General features: G+C 49.5%; 1 protein-coding gene across 2 annotated transcripts in view; it reads left to right on the forward strand.

Annotated features, from left to right (window-relative positions):
* Plxna4 (plexin A4) overlaps positions 1–20,191 on the forward strand; it is a 416,968-nt gene that overhangs the window by 367,161 nt on the left and 29,616 nt on the right. For both annotated transcript variants that reach the window (XR_012444270.1, XM_074062846.1), the window contains exons 21-25: positions 1,102–1,244; positions 9,107–9,375; positions 11,348–11,414; positions 12,192–12,338; positions 16,855–17,014. Coding sequence is in view for 1 of the 2 variants with exons in the window: in XM_074062846.1 (XP_073918947.1) it covers positions 1,102–1,244; positions 9,107–9,375; positions 11,348–11,414; positions 12,192–12,338; positions 16,855–17,014 (786 nt within the window). In the remaining variant the exon portion in view is untranslated. The remainder of the gene's footprint in view (positions 1–1,101; positions 1,245–9,106; positions 9,376–11,347; positions 11,415–12,191; positions 12,339–16,854; positions 17,015–20,191) is intronic.

A 20,191-nucleotide genomic window follows, 5' to 3' on the forward strand; every position in this document is an offset into this window, starting at 1 on the left:
ACCTGCTGAAACCTGTGGTCCTGACATCAGCTCTGTAGAGTGGAGAGCAAGACAGGTCCCATGTCGTGTTCATGTGTCTTCACAGATCGCTAGGTGCTAGGCTTGTTTTTCTAGGGCTTTAGAGACATGTTGCACTTGTAAATTCCCTCTGAGTCCATCCATCAAGTATTTTTCCTTACAAATAAAAAGGAATATTGATTAGGTAACCAATATTCTGTTTCTGTTCTTCTTTGGCAACATGTGTTAATCCATCCTGGTTGTGTGTGTGTTTGTGTGTGTGTGTGTGTGTGTGTGTGTATCAAGGAGGAGCCAGAGCAGGGCAGGACTGGATGCCCCACCTCTGAGTATCTCTAATGCCAAAGGATAGCCCCAAAGGAGGATGTGCCCAGGGCAGAGTGTGACAACAGCTTTGGTTCTGCATGGCAACCTTCGGCTGCACTGTGTGCCACATTTTCCCTGGGGCCACCTGGGTCCTTGCTCCTCTATCCATTCCAGAGGGCTGGTTACCCCACACAGCAGTGCCCACCTGCAGACCATATTCACCACCAGGTAACATCACCTTGAGGCAGGAAGAACAAAGACGCGCGCTGCATATCTGTGTAGAAAGAACAGATCCATGTGGCTGTCCCTCCGTCAGAGTGCCATTTGGAAGTTCGATGTTCCCAGTGAGCTGCATGGTCCATTTTTCCTTTGTCAAAAGAAGCAGTTCTTAAATTTAATAAGGTAACCCAGTGGTAAAACACAGTGCCAGCCATAGGCTCATCATGGCAACCTCCTCTTTCTCTCCTCCTGTACCTCCACACCCTTCTCCTCAGCACACTGTGCAAACCAAGGCCCTTCATCTTCAGGTGAGGATTTCCTTCTGGTCCCAGCAACAGCACAGGTCTGCAGACAGTCTTGCCATCCCTCTGCTATTTGAAAGGGCACAGCACAGAGGAGCTTTCTCCCATGCTAATGTCATTTGTCTCTGTCTTTCCTGCCCACCCAGGGTCCATTGCTTATACACCCAAGGAGCCTGGGGGAGGGTTCTGAGTGCTCCCAGTAGGGGTAATTCTTGCACCTGTCCCATCCAGCACACTCACAGGCTTCTCTTTGTGCCAGCTTTTGCTGAGCTGCAGACGGACATCCATGAGTTGACCAGCGACCTGGATGGAGCCGGGATTCCCTTCCTCGACTACAGAACCTACACCATGAGGGTTCTGTTTCCAGGAATTGAAGACCACCCTGTGCTCCGGGACCTCGAGGTAAGAAGTGGCGTTCCATGCTGGCAATAGAGCAGGACGGTGTGTTGGCAGGCTGCAAGTCCAGCCGCCTGATTCAAAGGTGAGAGAACTGGCTAGGGAAGGGTGCACCTTACCCAAGGTCCTCTGGCTTGTGGGCACCTCCTCTGGAAGAGATGGGGCCAAGCCAACAAACCTCAGATCAGACAAGTAAACAGCACGTTGGGTTTTATGGGGGTCACCAAGCCCTTTGAGAATTGAATAGACGTAGAGGACCCTTTTCCCAGAAAAACTGTGTCTATTCACAGAAGCACAAGAAATGGGACAGATATCTTTAGGAGTTCATGGATCTTTAAGAAATCACTGTGTAAAGGATTTTACCACTCAGTTGATGCTCAATAAATGTATAAGGGATTTTACCACCTGGTGCTTAGGTGGGAAAGATAAGTGATGGGTAGGGAAAGGAGGGGGAAATGGGAATGATAACCTAACTATCTTTCTAGCAAGAATCTTGTCTTCTGACCATTTCATGCAACTTCCTGTCTAGCATGGTGTCTGGCTTTTGCATATACTCATATTATGCTTTGTTCCGAAAGGGCTTTAGAATGGCTTATAAAGATAAATACCAGAGAAAACTAGAAAAATACAAACGAGGAAACTGGGGCAAAATAGTAATCCTAAGGAATGATTCCTATTAGCTGACTGTTACTAAAATCCCTGTATAGCTTTCAGCTCTTTGCCCTCATTCATTCCTTTAACCTCCTAGAAGCCCTCTGAGTAGGCAAGCCCATTTTATAGGTGAAAAACTAAAGTATCTGGGGCCACACAACTGCTGGGGACCCAGCCAGGAGCTGAATCCTGGCAGGCAAACTCTAATATGCTAGCTCTCAGCTGCAAGCTTGTGATCTAGGCCTCTGGTGCCACGTCAGTGGCTGGCCTGACAGCCCTGCTTCCTATGGCTCAATGGAGCCAATGCAACAGTGGAAAACAGGATTAACTCCAAGATTTACATTGTCCATACAATAAAAGCAGGCCCTTCGTTCAGGAGTCATGGAGTGTTCCAAGTGCTCATGCCAAAGGGACTGTCCACATGGGCTCTCCAAGGAACATGGCAGGCTGTGTTCTGTGCTGGCACACTGCATATTCACAACGACACTGTGATTCGTACATTTCTTCATTCTTGTTTGTTGAATGGAGCGTGTGTGTGTGTGTGTGTGTGTGCATGTGTACATCTGTATTGAGGGGAGGCTGTTGGCCCATTGACTGATAGACACCACAAGGCACTGTAGGCCATGGCCTCCAGGTCCTCATTGGCCACAAGCTGTTTTTCTTTGTCTATATGTGTGCACGCATGGATTTCGATGTGAATCATCCATACACATAGAGATACAGGACACTTCTATCCACCCGTTGCCTTGGTCAGGCTCCTAGCTTTACTCTTCCTTTTTCTCACTCATTTCTCTCTGCCTTTCTCTTTTCCTCTAGCATCAACATGTTTTATTTGTATCAAAATCCCAGGCTTCTCAGGGCACCCAGAACACACAGGTTCCTGGTTGTAGTGAGAAGTAGGAGGACAATCAGGAAAACTGTATGCATATGACTGGATATATACACTGTTCTCCTACCTTATTTATTGTTGCAATTTGAACTTCCCATAAAGTGTATTGGGGGGTTGGGACTGGGCACAGAGTAGGTAAAAACAGTGAATGATTGAATAAATGGATGTCTGTGTCTGTCTGTACTAGAATAGAATAGAAGCCCCAGGAAGGGAGATTGTGCCCGCTCTGTGGGCACAATAGAGAACAATCTAAGAATTCAACTAGGATGAGTCTATAAATTTATTCTCCTTTTTCACTAATTCAAAACTCCAAGTCTAAGTAGGTTTCCTTTTAGGGTATAACTTTTTGTTTTGGTGCTTGCTAGGACCTTGTGCATGCTAGGCAAGTGTTTAGGATGTAACTTTCTAAGAGCATGTCAAAGCTAGGCCTCCTCACCTATATTTAGTCACCTCCCTTACAAGATCCTCTCTTGGTGGACACAGACAAGCACACCCCACACTATTTACCCAGACCATTCCTATGGCCCTAATTCTAAATCATACCATGTCCTATCAAATGGTCAATAGGTTTTCCTACATTCTCTTGCCTCCCCATAGACTTCCAGACTCTTGGATTTAGCTTAGGGTTGGGGACACATGCAAGGGCAACCCAGGCTGATGCGCTGACAGGACTCACTCTCCTACAGAGCCTCGGGGGTAGATTGTACACGCACACTGCTCCTGTGGAACCATTCACGTGAGGGACGTGCAGTAGTTCAGTGCGTGAACTGCATCACTGTACATGCCAGCCCCATTTGCTCAGGACCAGAATGCAAACAGTGCATCCCATTATCCTTCTGAACAGTACCAGGACCCTTGCTAAAAGCTGTGGGTCCTCTGGCATGTCTCTAGACCTTCCAAAAATTTTTTTCTTTTCTTTTCTTTCTTTCTTTCTTTTTTTGGGGGGGCGGAGTTTGAACTCAGGGCTTTGCACTTACAAAGCAGGCACTCTTACCATTTGAACCACATCTCCAGTTCATTTTGCTCTGGTTATTTTGGAGATGGGGTCTTGTGAACTATTTGCCCTGTGTCCTCAAACTGGGATCCTCCCCATCTCAGCCTCTGAAATAGCTGGATTATAGGCATGAAACACCAGTGCCCAGCTCCAAGAATGCGTTTCTGAGAGAAGCAAGGTTTCACCAGTCTTCTGCCTTTTCTTCTTCACAAAATGTGCAGCAAAGTCAGGAAGGAAACCTCAAGCACCCTTCACTTTCCTGCTCCCTGAGTGGAACCAGCTGCTGCCTCATTCATCATGCCCTGGCCCCTCCTGCCCTATTTTCCAGCAGCTGAGCGTCCACTTCCCAACCCAGGAGCATTGGGGCTACAGAATGAGTAACATGAACTCCTCTGTGCTCGGAAAGCGCAAGGATTTGTTGTCTTCCTCACTCCACAGGGACACTGACCAACTGTAGGCGCATAGGCACACCCAGAGCTGCACCAGTCCCCAGCTCACCACCATTGGCACAGGGGGTGGATGAACAACCCATGGAAGACCATGAGCGGACTCTAGCCTCAGGACTATGTGTGGACTATGTGTGTTCCTTCCCAGGTCCTAGACTGTTTCTGCTGCCACGCTATCAGTCACACCCTGTCCTATCATGGTCCTATTCCTAGCTGGCCCCTTCAAATCTCCCCTCAAACATGAGTATTCTCTGTCTTCTTTGCCTTTGTCAGAAGGGAGACTTTCTGATCCCAGTCTCCTGGCCACAAGATGTTAACAACCAACGTTAGTAGTTTTCCTGAATATGGAAACCACAAGTTTCCTAACTGTTGGGCAAAGGCACTGAATCAAGTAGGTCGCATGGTTTTAAAAAAATTTTGTTAAAATATACATAAAATTTTCCAATTTTATGTACAATGGCATTAAGTATATTGACATTGTGTGCCACCATCAGTGCTGTCCATCTCCAGGATGCTTTCATGGTCCCAAACTGAGACTTTGTACCCATTAAATGAATCCTCATTCTCCCTCCATTCAGACACTGGCAGCCACCCTTCTGCATTCTGTCTCTATGAAGTTTGAATACTCTAGGGACTTCACATAAGTGGAATCACACAATATTTGTCCTTTTATGTCTGGCTTTCACTTAGCATAATGCTTTCAAGGTTCATCCAGGTGGAAGCACATATCAGAATTTCCTCCCTTTTTAAGGCTGAGTAACTTCCTATTGTATAAATAAACCACATTTTGCTTCTCCATATATCCATTGATGGACACTTGAGGTGCTTCCATCTGGGGCCCATTGTGAGTTCTACTGTCGTGAACATTGGTGTTCAGGTATAATATGTTTGAGTTCCTGCTTCCTATTCTTCTATGTCTTCATTTCCATCAAACTCATTTTAACTTCATATGGACAGAAATCAACTTTTACTGTCCCACATTAGTCTGGGGCTGCGTGAGGTCCAGGATCTTGTATGGATCACAATTTTGTTTTGTTTCCAACCCATTCTTGCCATCAAAATAGTTTCTCCCTGTTGCTGTTTGGAGTATGGAAACTTTCTGAGGGAAGCCATTAACGAAAGCAAGTTTTCACAACCCTATCATCCCTGTAGGGACACCTGCCCACTGGTTGGCAGTATGAAGAGAGAGTTGTCTTCTTGCTTCAGGCTGTCCTGGAGAGGAAATCACCAGGCTTCCTCTTTAGTAGCCCACTGGGCAAGTCCAGGCATTTGGGGAAGGAGCTTTCCAGGCCCCGTCATCCACCAATCCTTTAAAAATATGAACCTGTCAATCACACGCTCCCAACTCCAACCCATCACTGGCCCCCAGACTCTAACCTATTGGGTTACAATTAAAATTTACTGTTTAGTTTTATACTCACAGACTTCAGAACTGAAGTGGAGAACCATCTGGCAAATAAAGAAGGTCTTGTTTCAGAGTGGCATTGGCTTGAGGGAAGGGTGGCAGGCTGCAAAGGGAAAATATTCCAGGTAGTCCTTATCAAGACACTTTACCTCCATCTCCTCCCTTCACAAAATGGGGGAGAAAGCTTATACATTCAGCACCCCAAGACAAAGGGTGCTGAGCCCCAGATAGCATGGAAACTCCTGGGAAAAAGGACTCCGTGAAAGCATTGGATGGAGTTGGGAAGGCAGGTAATAAAACTGCTGCTGTTTTAAGTGTGTGTGGTGTGTGCCAAGCACTTTATATCCATTCTCTTAATGTTCATAAAACATTATGACATAGACACTTATATTCTCATTTTACAGATGAGACAGTAGACCCCAGAGGTAATGGAGTTCTCCATGCGTGGGTCTCTGTAGTCCCTGATCTCAAGCCCAGGCTGCTGATCTAGATGCTGTAACTGTGCAAGGCATATGCATTTTGCATGGAGAAAGTGCAGTGAAGGCAAGAAGGAAGTAGAGAGTGTGTTCTCACAGCAAGGGTGCCATCTAACAAGCTCTGTGTCCTTACCCACCTCCCCAGGTGCCACCATGCCAAACCTGCATGTGGCTGTCTCCCTTCAATGGCCAGCCTGAACAGCCAGGAGCACTCGCACAGGAAGACAGCAGGGAGAAGCCAGAGTTGGCTTTCAGACAGCTCAAGAGTCCAGGGTTGAGCCTAGACACAGTTGGCAGGAGAGGAGCAGAGCCAGGTGCTCAGGAACCAGACAAGCTTGGGGTTGGAAATCCAGCATTATCCTTTACCAACTGGGTGGTCTGGGGACAAATTTGGTAGCTTCTCTGAGAGACCATTAAAAGATCACAGCTCACCTTGCAAGCTTATTAAAGGACTTAATTTAAATAATGTAGGTAATGTGTCCAGCACTGTGCATACATACATGTACCCAGTAAGTGACATTAACTATTATTTTAGAGAAGTCATAGTGACTTGTTCTGCGGGGTTGACGGGCAGAGGAAGTCAAACATGGACATGTGTGTGAGAGGGCCGTCACAGGACGGGGGCGGGGTGGGTGGAGAGCTGGGCTATGGCAAGATGAGGCTACCACGTGATCGTTCCCAATTCCTCATCAGCCCCCACCCCAGGGGGTGTGGGGAACGGAGGGAGCCAGGCACAAGGTACACAGAGGTTGGGCCCACTTTGGGGAGCAAGGTGGAGTAGAGGTGGCAGTGCTGAGGACTGAGCTGTGGCATGACCAGCTCTACCCTTTTAGCTCTGGTGAGTCCTGCTCTTTGCTGAGAACTGGCCTTCCAAGTACCAGCACTGCAACAAGAGAACAGCGGACCTGATTAGGAAGCAAACAAGCTTCCTACGGACTTCCAGACCCAGGGGAGTTGCTGATGCCAGGCAACCAAGAATGCTGCATGTGAGCACAGGGCAGCTGAATGCCCACTGGAGAGGGGCCTATGACTCAGAAACAGACTCTAAGAACAGGCCTGCGGCTGCCCAAAACCTTCCTCCTGCCCACACCTTGGCCTGAGCCTGGAACACAGGAACTTGGGTCATAAATGGTGTGAATGTTTCTGCTACCTCTATGACCTCAGGCAGACAGGCTGCCTTTGACTGCCACTGTCTTTTCCAGTTTAAGCCTCAAGTATAGAGCAGGATAAAGTAGCTGCTATTTGCTGACTCAGCTATGTGTCAGGCTACAAGCCACAGGCTTTGTGTGCATTGTCTCTTAGTCTGAGTGACAGCCCCATGAAAGTGTAGACATGGTGCAACTGCCTGGTTCATGGCTTGGCTTTGGATGCTTCTGTTTTGGAGTCTTGGAAAAGCTCTGTACTCTCAGGGGGTCCTGGGTCATAAAGGGACCTGCCTCCTAAGGTGCTACATGGATTAAATGGACTATCATACTTGGTACAGAGTAACAGCTGCATGCTTATTAGCTGTGAATATCTTCATTTTATTGATTACAGAATGAAGTCTACTAGTATGTGACAGTGACCAACTGAAACCAAGTTCTTTACTGCTGCATACATGACAAAACTCAAAGACCTGACATACCAACCCTGTGGGGGAGACACAGTCTTTAAGATGTGGCAACCTCTGTTGGTTGTTCCTCCTGTCCCTACCCCCTCTAGCTCTGCACTTCCAGGAGACAAACCCTGCTCACTGTTCACAGAGGGCTCACCAAGAGGTCAGAACCTGTGGTTGAGTTTTTGAGGGAACTTTAGTTTTCTCAGAAGTATAAATAAAGAACAATGTGCATATAAAAAAACAGATCATTAGCTCAGTGGCTTGTCCCCAGGTAAGCCCATCTGCCCACCCAGCTCAAGCTCAAGAACCAGAACAATGCCAGACTTCCAAGAGTCCCCTGTGCCCCTTTCAGTAGCAGCCACCTCCAGAATAGCCATTTGCCTACCTATATTAAGTCATTTTACCTGTCCAAAAATCTTTATTTAAATGGTGCTATGTGAAGCCCGTGCCCTCTTTTGTGTCTGACTTCTGCATTGAATGTGTTTGCAAGGTTCCCCGCTGCTACTGTGTGTAGCAGCAGGTGGTTCCTTCTCATGGCTGTGTGGCATCCCATCCGATGCAACTCCTCCATCCTCTCCATTCTGCTGAATGTTTGGGAGCCCAGGTTTTGGGTCCCTATGAACAGGGATGCTGTGCATATTCCCATTCAGTTCAGAAGTGAATCCTCGATGCCCAGCTCAATGTTCTCTCAAACAACAGAGCCTGTAGGCAGAATGGTAGAATCACCTTCCTCCCCCTTCCCTAGGTGATATAGCATCTCCAAAAGAGAATGTCAGATGCTAGAGTCAGGGAGTTCTTCTTAGGCTGTGACGCTCAATCTCCCCTTTTTCTTGGGTTGGTAAATAGGCTCCAAAGAAGTAAAGGGGCCAAGATTATAAAGCATAGTGGTACAGAGCCCATGTGGAAACCAGAAGTCCTGTCTACAGGACCTCCAGGGCCAGCAAGGAGTAGGTATTAGGTTAGCTGAAAGCCCAGGCCTGGTAATCCCTCAGCCAAGGTACAAGCCACAGCCACCCTGACTTCTTGGAGCTCCCATAGGGGCTTGGAGGGACTCTGCACGTAGCTCCTCATCAGCTCTGCATCGCCATTAGAGAAGAGCTCAGGCTCTGCAGTCTGGGAGAGATGGTTCAACCTTGGTGTCACCACTTATGAACTGTGGCTAGTTCTCTCTGTGCTTCTGTTGGTTCCTCTCTAAATGAGGTATAGTCCCATCTCCTGGGAAGTGATGGAGCTCGAGTAGATGTTGGACACAGTGCCCAGCTCCTGAGAAGGAGCTCTAGCCAGGTAGGCTGTGCTGGAGAAATGAGTGAGAGGCGGGCTGGGGCTGTTGATGGCACAGGTACAGTCCATACAGTGGGAGGTCACTGGGGTGCTCAGCAGCTGATGTCAGGACCCCTGCTCTCTCCATAGGTCCCAGGCTACCGTCAGGAGCGTGTGGAGAAAGGCCTGAAGCTCTTTGCCCAGCTCATTAACAACAAGGTGTTCCTGCTGTCCTTCGTCCGCACCCTCGAGTCCCAGCGCAGCTTCTCCATGCGTGACCGCGGCAATGTGGCCTCGCTTATCATGACGGTACTGCAGAGCAAGCTGGAGTACGCCACCGATGTGCTCAAGCAGTTGCTGGCAGACCTCATCGACAAGAACCTGGAGAGCAAGAACCACCCCAAGCTACTGCTCAGGAGGTGAGGAAGCCCTGGGATGGCCCTGGGGGGTCACAGAGCACTTCCTTCCCCAGCCAGGGAGGCCAAGGCAGACTGCAGGGAGAGCAGCCATGCTCCCTCAGGGCAAGGCACTGTCCTGCAGGAGGCTGGTGTTTTAAGTCCTTCTAAAAGGTTCTGCACATCACATGGGTGTCTTTCATTGATTGCCTTCACCAGGTGAAAGCCCAGCAAGCATTTCCTGGCTCCTGTTATCTGCTCTGAGTTGGTCCAGGATCCACTGCTGAAACCTACAAGATCACTTTGAGCATAGCCAGCTCTGCAGCTTTGGTCTTCTAGGGAAAGGTGCTCCCGCTCCACCCTTACTCCCTCCTCTCTCCGTGTGAAAGGAGGCCATTTTCCCTCCAGGATACGTTACTCCATTGCCTCTAGCACTTCCGAAGTTAGAAAACCCCACATTTAGTCTCTTCCTGGACCACTCCATCCTACTCCCCTCCACTTCCACCCTTAGTCTCTGCGTGTGAGGCAGAGCTGGTGCATAGACCTGGTTTTCAGAAGTGTTTGCTTCAGGTTTTTTCCTGGCGTAGCAGGCATTCACCTGCACAGCCACAAAGGGCTGCTCTGTAGAGCAATCATACAGTTTTGGAAACAGCAAGGTGGATCATTTTGATTTTTGTTTTACTTTCCCCACACAGCCACCCACTGACATAATTCTAGGGTTACCAGAGCTCCCACCAACAATTTCCCCATGTGGTCTCATGGTCGCACTCTGAATCTCTCTCTCTCTCTCTCTCTCTCTCTCTCTCTCTCTCTCATTTTCCACTCCCTATCCCCCGGATGCTTTTGCTCCTTCCGCCCTCCTCCACCTCCTTCTCTTCTTCTTGCCCCTGGCTTCCCCCTCCTTTGAATATTCTTCCTTCTTTGTCTTTTTGGTTTTACTTTGTGCAGGCAGCTTCCCAAATGCCTGGGGATTTTAGTTATTAGTATTTTCTAGCAGCTGCAATCTTCAACTCTATCCAAACATACCTGGATGCTGGAGCTGGCAATGCACTTACCGACAAGTTTGAATGTAATTCCTTTCCTCTAAGTGTAAGCAACAAAGCCAGCAACACTATTGCTGTGTATTTACTTCCAAAGTGAAAGAATAAGTGGGCTTGGGTTGTGGCATGAAAGATGCAGCTTAGACTCAAGAAGGAACTTCCTGCCATTGCAGGTTTCCCTAGAAGGATTCTCAGGGGACATTTCAAAAGTATGTGGAAGCCTTTGACATAGGACAATTTTGACATTTCTTGGGACAAGCTAGGTATATAGTATCAAATGGTGGTCAGTACTGGCAGGAATCTGTAGGCTAGGTTAAGGGCTCTGTGTGGATTATCTGGCCTTTTTACCAAGACCATTTGAAGATCCAGAAGCCTTCCTTCCTTTATTGTCCCTGGCCTTTGGTTTTGCTTTTTTCACTGAAAGGAACACATCAGCCTTTTATGATATTCTCTAAGGCTGTATTATCCCATAGGAGAGCCACCAGCCACCGGTGATGATTTAAATCTAAATTCATTAGAGTAAGTAAAATGAAAAACTTCAGTTCTTGAGACATGCAGGCTACATTTCAAGGGCTCAGTAGCTGTCTGTGGCAGCTGGCTGCCACACTGGACCATGTAGGTGGAAAGCACTGTCCCTATAGCAAAGTTCCATAGAGAGGCAGTGCTCCAAGACAGGCCTAGCAAAGACAGGCAGTCACACCTATGAGTATGACAGATGCCCAGCACATCATCCTCCAGCTCGGCAGGAAACGCTCTTCTTACTGCCTTGGGGTGGGCAATGTGCATGCGGGGGTCCATGAAGCTCTCCTACACAGTAAGGTCTCAAGATTTGGCCCAAGAGCCACAAGTAGCAAGATGGAGGCAAATCCTTCCACTGTCCTGCCCAGCCCACGGGCTCTGACCACATGCCTCTTCCTTTGTCTTCTTCCGCTTGTTCCTTGGTGACTTGGGGATAGGACAGAGTCTGTGGCTGAGAAGATGCTGACCAATTGGTTCACTTTCCTCCTCTACAAGTTCCTCAAGGTAGGATGGGAAATGGGCATAGTCCTGGTCCTGCTGTGGTTATCCTACTCTGGCATGAGCCTTTAGTTCCCCCGGCCCACCCCATGTCTCTCTATACCCCCAAGTCCACCCTCAATGGGGCTTGACGCTTCTTGATGCACAAGAAGTGGAGCTGACTCTTGTCACGAACTATCTTAGAACACAGAGCCTCATGTTCAGTCTGACCTTCAGAGACTGTTTCCCCCCAAGTGAGGGGCAGATGAACCTCTGAGAGGGCCCTATGTGCCCCCAAAGCTCAATCTTCATTTTAAACTAAAAACAATGCACTCAGTGGTTCCCTGCATTCCTCTTCGTTTTCCCAGACCCAGACTTACAGGTCAAGTACAGAAGTGGCAGATAAGCCAAGGATGTGCCTAGAGGGTGAAAGAGCTGCTAGACTTCTGGTTATTAATTTGTTTATACAGAGTTCATGCCACAGAGGACCAACCTCTGCCTCCTGATGGGGCTCAGAGAGCAGGGTGGGGTGGGAGACAGGAGTAGGGAAGGTGGGAGACAGAGAAGAAGGAAGATCAGGCTCTGGACAGGTGGCAGAAAAGGGCAGAACAGTGTCCAAAGAGCCAAGAGGTGTGCAAGTCTGAAGTATAGAGTTGAAGAAGAGGGAATAGAAAAACTGAGCAATGAAGCAGGAGGGACCAAGAGAAAGGACCCCACAGGAGGCATGGAAAGCAGGGACAATGGGGTGGGCTGTGTACACGTGCAGTCCCAGAACTCTGCCAGCTTGTTTCTTCTCGCCTCCAGGAGTGTGCTGGGGAGCCCCTCTTCTCCCTGTTCTGTGCCATCAAACAGCAGATGGAGAAGGGCCCCATTGATGCCATCACAGGAGAGGCCCGCTACTCCCTGAGCGAGGACAAGCTCATCCGGCAGCAGATCGAGTACAAAACCCTGGTGAGCCCCCTTCACTGCTTGTCTGGAGTTCTGGAAAGTGGGGTTTTGGCCTTGGCAGCTATGCCCAATTCTCCTGCTTTGTGCCCTGTAGGGCCCAGCCAGGTGCCGCTCACCTGACTCAATATGGAGCATGTTACCAGGGCACACAGTGGCTCAGCCATATCCTATTAGCACTTTAACTGGTGCACTGGTGTTGTCCCAGATAGGCTCTGAATTGAGGGCCCAGCCCCTTGGCCAGCAGGGCTGAGTGTCTCCGGTGAGCTCTTCTGGATGGACAATCTATGCTTTATAGAACAGGTGTATACAGGCAGAGCATGCAGGCAGGGGATGGGCAAAAAGAGAAGAAACCAAAAGAGTTCCTTATGGTTTCTGAAGCCCACAGTCTCCCACCAGTGGACATTCAAATATGACTGATCGAACTGTGTGATGGAAGGCCAGGATGGCCTAGCCATGTAAGGTGCTGTCCAAGGAACATGGGGATGTCCTCTGTCAAGGTCAGGCTCACCTAATAGCAATGATTGCCCCAGCAGGCAGTGAAGCTCAGTGTTTGAGAACACAGGTTTGAAATCAAATAGACCCCCATTGCTGAGCCTTGCCTCTGCCCCTGACGAGCTGAGTGAGTTGGGCATATCCCTAATTTCTCTGAGTTTCAGTTTCTTTAGCTATAAAAAGGGGATAATCACAGAACCTTCTGAACTAGAGGTGATAATAACTGTCCAGAGTAGAGATGTGCAGAGGATCGAAGGGGACCAGAAGCACAGGCAGGAACCCAGGGCAGTGTTGCCCTGTGCTGGCTCACATCACCCTGGCTGCCTCTTCCCAGCATGGCTGTCTACCGTCCGCTGGCTGACCCCTCTCTCCAGGCCCAGTGAGTCCACCTTCAGGCTTTTTTTGGACACAGTTGTGATCACCCATCAGGACTTTTTTCTAAGAAAGAGAGAGGAAGTAGAAGGAAGATGTGAGAAACTAAGATAAAAGCTAGGATATCCAAGAAGGGAAGCAAGAGAGAGAACCAGGGAGTGAGAGGACAGGAAACAGGTGGAATTAAAATATAATAATCAGGAGACGGGACAACAGCAGGACAGGTGAGCAGAGACAGGAAGGACAGATGCTCACACACCACCTACTGCTTTGAGCTAGGGGTGAATCCCAGACCCCAGGGCCAGGTGGGGAGATTAGAACAAAGCCATCCCTGCTGGCTGGATGGCTGCAATTGTGATCCACCTATCCCACTCCTGTCTTCTGAGAGCCCAGTTATTACTAACAGACACCTGGACAGATTGCTGGGTGAGACTCTTGCTTCCTTTCAGACCCAGCCTGCCAGAAGAGAGTTAGAGGCTCTGATTAAAATAGAAAAGAGGGAGAAAGAAACCTTTCCAGAAATAGAGACCTGACAGATTTCTTTTTTTTTTTTTTTCTTTTCTTTTTTGGTGGTACTAGGGATTCTGAACTCAGGACCTTGAGTTCGCTAGGCAGGCACTCTGCCACTTGAGCTATACCCTCGCCCTTTTTGCTTTAGTAATTTTTTGAATAGGGGCTCACATTTATGCCCAGACCAACCTGGACCATGATCCTCCTGATCTCTGCCCCCTAAGAAGCTAGGATTATAGACATGTATCACTGAGCCCTGCTCAAATTTCCTGAGCGAAAACTACCTTTAAACATCTCCTTCCCCACTCCCCTCCTCTTCCTTTCTTTCCTCCTCATCAGCACTTATATTGAATGCAACACAATAAGTTGTGATAATGCTGTGTCCCCACGTTGCAATTGCAACAGCCTTTATTCCAGAGGCCAAAAGATTGTTGGTGCACCCGACTGTTTTCAGGTGAGGAAACTGAAGTGGGTCAGGGGAGCATCCACTAGATGGAGATGGGTAGGGAAGAAAGGGGAAGGAAATTGTGACTATTCTGCCTGGAGAACAGATGAGACGGAGCTGCAGGGAGATTTATTGGCTCCCCTCAGGCCTAGGCAAGAGTACTTTCTCATGGAGAGGGTACCCCTTCAGTGTGGAGGCATGGAAGGGGTGCTGCACCATGGCAAGCAAGGCAGCAGAGACTCCAGGTGACTTGCTCAGACACAAAGATGGGAAGTGAAGGATTCTGCAGTGGCTGGAGCAGTCCTGGGGTCTTTGGACTGGCTGATAGTGACCTTGTCCAGGCAAGAGGGATAACCACAAAGGGGCCCTGAGAGGCTCCAGGAGAGACTGAGTGTTCCTCCTTGGAGTCACATGCATGTCCTAATCATTGAGTGATTAGTTAGGTTGATGCTAGAACTTGGGCTAGTGTAGCCTAGGACCTTGATGCTGGGAGTGCTCCAAGACCATCATCGCAACACCTGGCAGCCTGCTAAATAGCTAAATATCACCTGGGAACTTGCAAGAGTGCTAGATGCCTACCCGGGAGCCCGCTAAATGGCTGGATTCCCACATGTGAGTCTGTGAAGGTGCTAGATACCTACCTGGCAGCCTGTGAAAGTGCTAGATGCCTGCATGTGAGCCTGTTAGAGAGCTAGATACCCACCTGGGCACTTGCTAGAGCATTAGTTGTTCCTCAGAATTCACAGGTGATTAGATACCATCTAGGAGCCTGCTAGATGGCCTTCATGCCCACCTGGGAGTCTGCTAGAATGCAGACCCTAAGGCCCTCTGGATCAGAATCTGTGCCATGCCCAAGTGCACAAAAGCTTAAGGGGCATATTCCCAGCACTGAGAGAGCATCAGGCAGTTTTTGTTCAGAAAGCAGCCAAACAGCACTGAGGAAGGGAAACTTCTAGGCAAACTGTACCCTGTTCTGGAGCCACTGCTTCCTTTCTGAAAGGCCGGTCTCTGCCCTGAGGCATGCTAGTCCTGTGCGGCCACCTGAACCTCTGGGGCAGTAGAAATGCCAGGGGATGACCCTTGGGACAGCTCCTGCCTCATGGTCCAGAGCAAGCCGCATTACTGGGGAAAGGTGAGTCATCTGCCCCTGGCCCAGAGGATGGGACAGTAGGGACAGCCAGAACAGGAGGAAGGGTTAGGTCATGCTTGGTCACTGAGCAGCAGGGAGGTTCAGAGATGCAGAAGGCTCAGAGAAGGAGGAGAACTTCTGGGAGAAGGCACATGTAGACACATGGCTCAGGGGTTCTGCCTCCATCCTTTGCAGTTTAGGGCATTTTGAGGGTGAGTTTGGTTTTATAGATTTAGGGGAATTTTTTCCTCATCTTAATGGAATAAGCATGTTCCCCATTTGATTTCATAGCAGTCTAGCTGCTAATGAAAGGCAGGCGTCCAGGGCCAGGACTCTGATTGCCACCACATGGAACAGGCTGGGGGCAGGGCTGGTGTCTGGCTCTACAAACCAGATGGGGCCACTGGGACATGAATCTGGGGAGGAGACAGGGGGAGCTTAAGTTCCGAGAAGGAGAAAGGTATGCAGAGGTCTCAGGCTCCAGGGACAGAAGAGTCTTGAACCCAGAATGGCAGGGCACCTGGCATCTCTCCCCCTGGGAAGTCCAGGCCTCTCTGCCTGGCTTTTATACCTTTGTCCATTCCTGTACCCCATAGCACCCACCCTGTTCTGCAGAGTTCCTCCTGGGAGGCCACCAAGCACCATCCAATGCAAAAAGAGCCCACTGTGAGAACAGCAAGGGAAGAAAAGCCTTGAACTTGGAAAAGCCCAGAACTTCTTAAAAAAAAAATAGTTTGCTGAAGATGAGTTTTAACTCTTCTAACTCATTCAATACAGGCCTTGAGCCTGCAGTGGCCTGGTCCCCTGATGGGGGTTTCAGGTTCAAATCCAGAAAGGCCTCTCAGGGAGCCTGAACCTGAAAGTTTTTAAAGGGCACCTTTTTAGTTTAAATCCATATACTTACTTTTTATTGAATTTGTTAATGTTACAGAGTTCTTGCACTGCCAAACCATGTAAAGGGCACCTTTTTAAAAAATATGTTAAATTTCTTGTAGATTCTATAGTCCCCAATCAGCCCCAAACCCTCCCCCCAAATCAAACCTATTAAACCATTTGAGACAGAGTCTGATTCCCCTTACTACTGAGTGTGTGTGTGTGTGTGTGTGTGTGTGTGTGTGTGTGTGTGTCTGGGAAGAGTGAGAGAAAGACAGAGTGTGACACAGGGATAGGGTGGGGTCTCTATGTGCTGAGGTTGTGAGCATGCTGCTGGGATGGTACCTCCTGCACACAGGTATGCAGGTGAGAGACTGCACATGTGTGCATGCATCAGCACCCGTTCTGTTGCAGATACCACTGCGCCTCACCCCCACCACCTGCACATGCTCAGACACTGTTTCTTTTGGAAAATGGGGATTTTAATAATGTTTTTCCTGACAGTGAGTCCAATGTGCAGCTCGAACTCTACAGGAGAGGGCAAGGGGCCCTGTGGGGACACAGATGGACTGAGTCTCTCTGCCCCTTCCCCAGCCCCACATGGAGAGGAGGAGCTTTTCAGAAAGTACCCCAATAGTGCTGGGTCTTAGAACTCTCCTGCTGCCCTCACCCACTTGACCTTTCCCCATCACCCCCAGGTCTTGAGCTGTGTCAGCCCAGACAATGTCAACAGCCCTGAGGTCCCAGTGAAGATCCTCAACTGTGACACCATCACTCAGGTCAAGGAGAAGATCCTGGATGCCATCTTTAAGAATGTGCCCTGCTCCCACCGGCCCAAGGCTGCAGACATGGACCTGGGTGAGTGGGCTGCCACCCAGGGCTGTCACTGTGGCTGGTCCTGGGTACCTCCTGCCTTCTTGGGTCAGCACCTGGAGTGCGGGGGTGCAGGCAGAAGGGGAGCATTAGTGTGCAGAGGGAAGCAGGTGGCCCTGGTCCTGCAGGAGCCCATGGGATTTTCCTTCTTGGCTGACTTAGAATTCACCAGAGCAATGAGCAGAGGAAGATCCGCAGGTCCTTTGGCAATCTGGCCTGGCAAGTTATACCTCTGGGGTTCTTTGAGTGACTGAGGGCTGGGAGTACAGGTGTCACATCATACTGAGGGGATTTAAAGGCAAAATCTGCCCTTCTCAGTTCCCATGGCCCAGGTCTTGCCGCTGCCTTTGTTGGCCCCAGGCTCTTCCCCTCCCTCTGTTCTGTGCCTGTAATTTTTACTGAATACCTACAGCTCCAGGGATCTGGGTCAGCCACAGAGGATGGAGAGAAAGAACAGAGAAAAATGAGATATGACAGCCTGCTGGGGAGCAGGATGACATTGGACTTGAGTGTTCCATGAATAGATTGCATAGCCTATAATAAACAAGGGCATGCCACCTAAGGCCAGCTGTACTTAGATCCAGTTATGCTTTGCCTGCATGTGTCACAGTGCCGTCCAGGGGAAATCCTCTTGGGTGGCTCTGAAGAAGCCAGGATAGAAGAAATGCACTACCAGCATCTTGGGTCAGGGTCAGATACTACTGGATGTGAGTCCTGGTGTCACTTGGCCTTGGCCACGTTACTTAACCTTTCTGAACCTTAGTTTCCTTGCCTTAGAAAATGGAGCTAATAACAGCAGCTGCCTCCTAGTATGAGTTCAGTGGGATGATGCATTAACAGCCTTTCATGAAGAGTGTGGCCCATGGCACAACCTCGCTCAGCACTGGCTGCTATCACTGTTCTGAGGGCAGGGCTGCTGAGGACTCTACATGTGCTTGTGCAGGCCACTGGGCACATGAAGGGCAATCTGGAGGTAGGAGGGCCCCTAGAGACCCCTGGGCTATCCATCAGGTCTCTAAGCTGGCATAAGCTAAGCCATGCCAGACAGATGGACATCTATGCAATTTGCTCACATCCAGAGAATTTCGTCCCCTCCCACTGTTCCACTCCCCCTAGACTTGGATGCTTTAAGATCATTTGGATCTGCACATTCTGCTAATTCCCTAAAACGCTCTTCTCCTCACTTAACTTCATCTCCTCTTGCTCAGCCAATGGCTGGATGTATGCTGCTCTGTGCTGGAAGTCAGAGGCCAAGGGAGAGAGGGAGGCTAAGCATAGGTCTCCCTCTACTTTGGAGGTCTCTCTGGAGGTTTCTGGAACATGGAGGAAACAAACAAGAGAGGGGAATGGAGGGAGGAGGAATGTGTGTACTCATGCATCCCAGGGTACTGGTCTTGGAGTTGGGATGGGTATGTTCGTTCGTCTGCATACACTTAATTTGCTTCTGCTGCCATGAGGACCCCACAGATTAATGGGGTGAAGGGACTACTATGGAGCAGAGAAGGAAGGTCCCTGTGTTCTTCCCCAAACAACTAATGGAGAGCTCCCTGGTGGGCTTTCCAGGGAGAGTGGAGTTGGATACCCAGATAGCACCCACAATTCCTTTTGTTTGTTTTGTTGGCCTCAGGTGGGGCCTTCTTCAGTTATTCAGTTCAAAGTGGGTGGTGTCTCCAGTAGAAAGGGCTGAGAGAACACGTATGTCACTGTGTGGGACAAAGCATTTTGCAGGGGTTGTGCTGGACGGGGGGAGGAGCACTGAGAGTGTGGGCAGCTGGAGGGTGTGCTCTGGGCTTGGGAATGGCGTGACTTCCTGTGGGGGTGAGCCACCTGCAGCTCCGTGAACTTCCACCTGGCTCAGTTGTTGCTAGGAGCAGCTCCTCTGTGTACAAGGAAGGGCAGATGGGTGGTGAACAACTGCTGAGAGCTGAGAGGGCACCAACAGGTGATGGAGCTCAGGAAGGGCAGGAGTCAGCACTCTGTGACATCACCTCAACCCTGAGCTAAGAGGGATGGTCAACCTTTCTTTTTGGCAGTACTGGGGTTTGAACTTACGGCCTCTTGCTTGCTAGGCAAGCTCTTTACCACTGAGGCACAACCCCAGCCCTTTGCTTTTAGTTTGTTTTTCAGATAGGGTCTTATTAACTTTTGCCTCAGGGCTGGCCTTAGATTGAGATCATCCTATCTCTGCCTGCCGAATAGCTGGGATTACAGGAGTGAACCACTACACACACAGAGAGCATCCCTTCTGCATCTGTGTCTCTTCTGGAGAAAGACTGCATTATGGCTCTTGACTGCTTCCTTCTAGAACTTCCCATCCTGAGCATGGGAAGGAAGAAGCCATTCATTAGCTTTAGAAAATTCCCCCTTCAGAGATCTGGGGAGTGGAAACCCAGCAAAGCAAGTCTTTAATGAGGAGATACAGCATATGCTGCAGCCATACCATGGCCCTAAGCCACCTGAAGCTGAGGCTGCAGTATCCAGTGCTACCCATTCACTGGGGATGAGGTGGAGGGTCTGCTAAGCTACCAGGGCCTGCCAGATGGTGGCCACTCTCTCAAGCTGGAAACTGCTCAGGCAGGGAAAGACCACCTGAGGAACAGATATCCAGTGACTCAGTGACGCAGTGACACCCCCTCTCTGCCCCCATAGTTCATGCCCCAGCGCCCAGGGGCACAGAGCAGCTCCCTCTACCACTGCAGGTCTGTCAGGGCCTCCCTGGAGAAATGAGCCCCACAGCAGGGGCTGACAAAAGAGAGAGGCCAAAGGGGAGCCTCAGGGCCCTGCCCCACTGGGACTGTGTGTCGAGCTGTCTCTGTGGTGTTGGGTGCTCTCAACCATGCTGGGTGGTCTTCTCAGAAGTTGCCTTTTTCCCTGCTGAAGCCAGAGACTGGAGCTGCTCCCAACCTCTGGACTTCTTCCTGCCTAAACTAGTTGCAGGCAACAGAAAGGGAGTCCTCCTCAGAGACCCAAATGCCCTTCCGGTACCCTCCCATTCCTGGCCCCATGGCAAAGGGAGGGAAGGCAAGTTTTTCCTTCCATGACAGTGCTTTGAAAATCTAAATCAACTTATAAATAAATAGAGGATTATTACCACAAATTAATCGATGCCCAGGGCCACCTGGCAGACAGACACAGTCAGACCCCACACAGCCTGTGTTGGGC

Source organism: Castor canadensis, chromosome 2, assembly GCF_047511655.1.
Source record: "Castor canadensis chromosome 2, mCasCan1.hap1v2, whole genome shotgun sequence".
NCBI classification, from domain to species: Eukaryota; Metazoa; Chordata; class Mammalia; order Rodentia; family Castoridae; genus Castor; species Castor canadensis.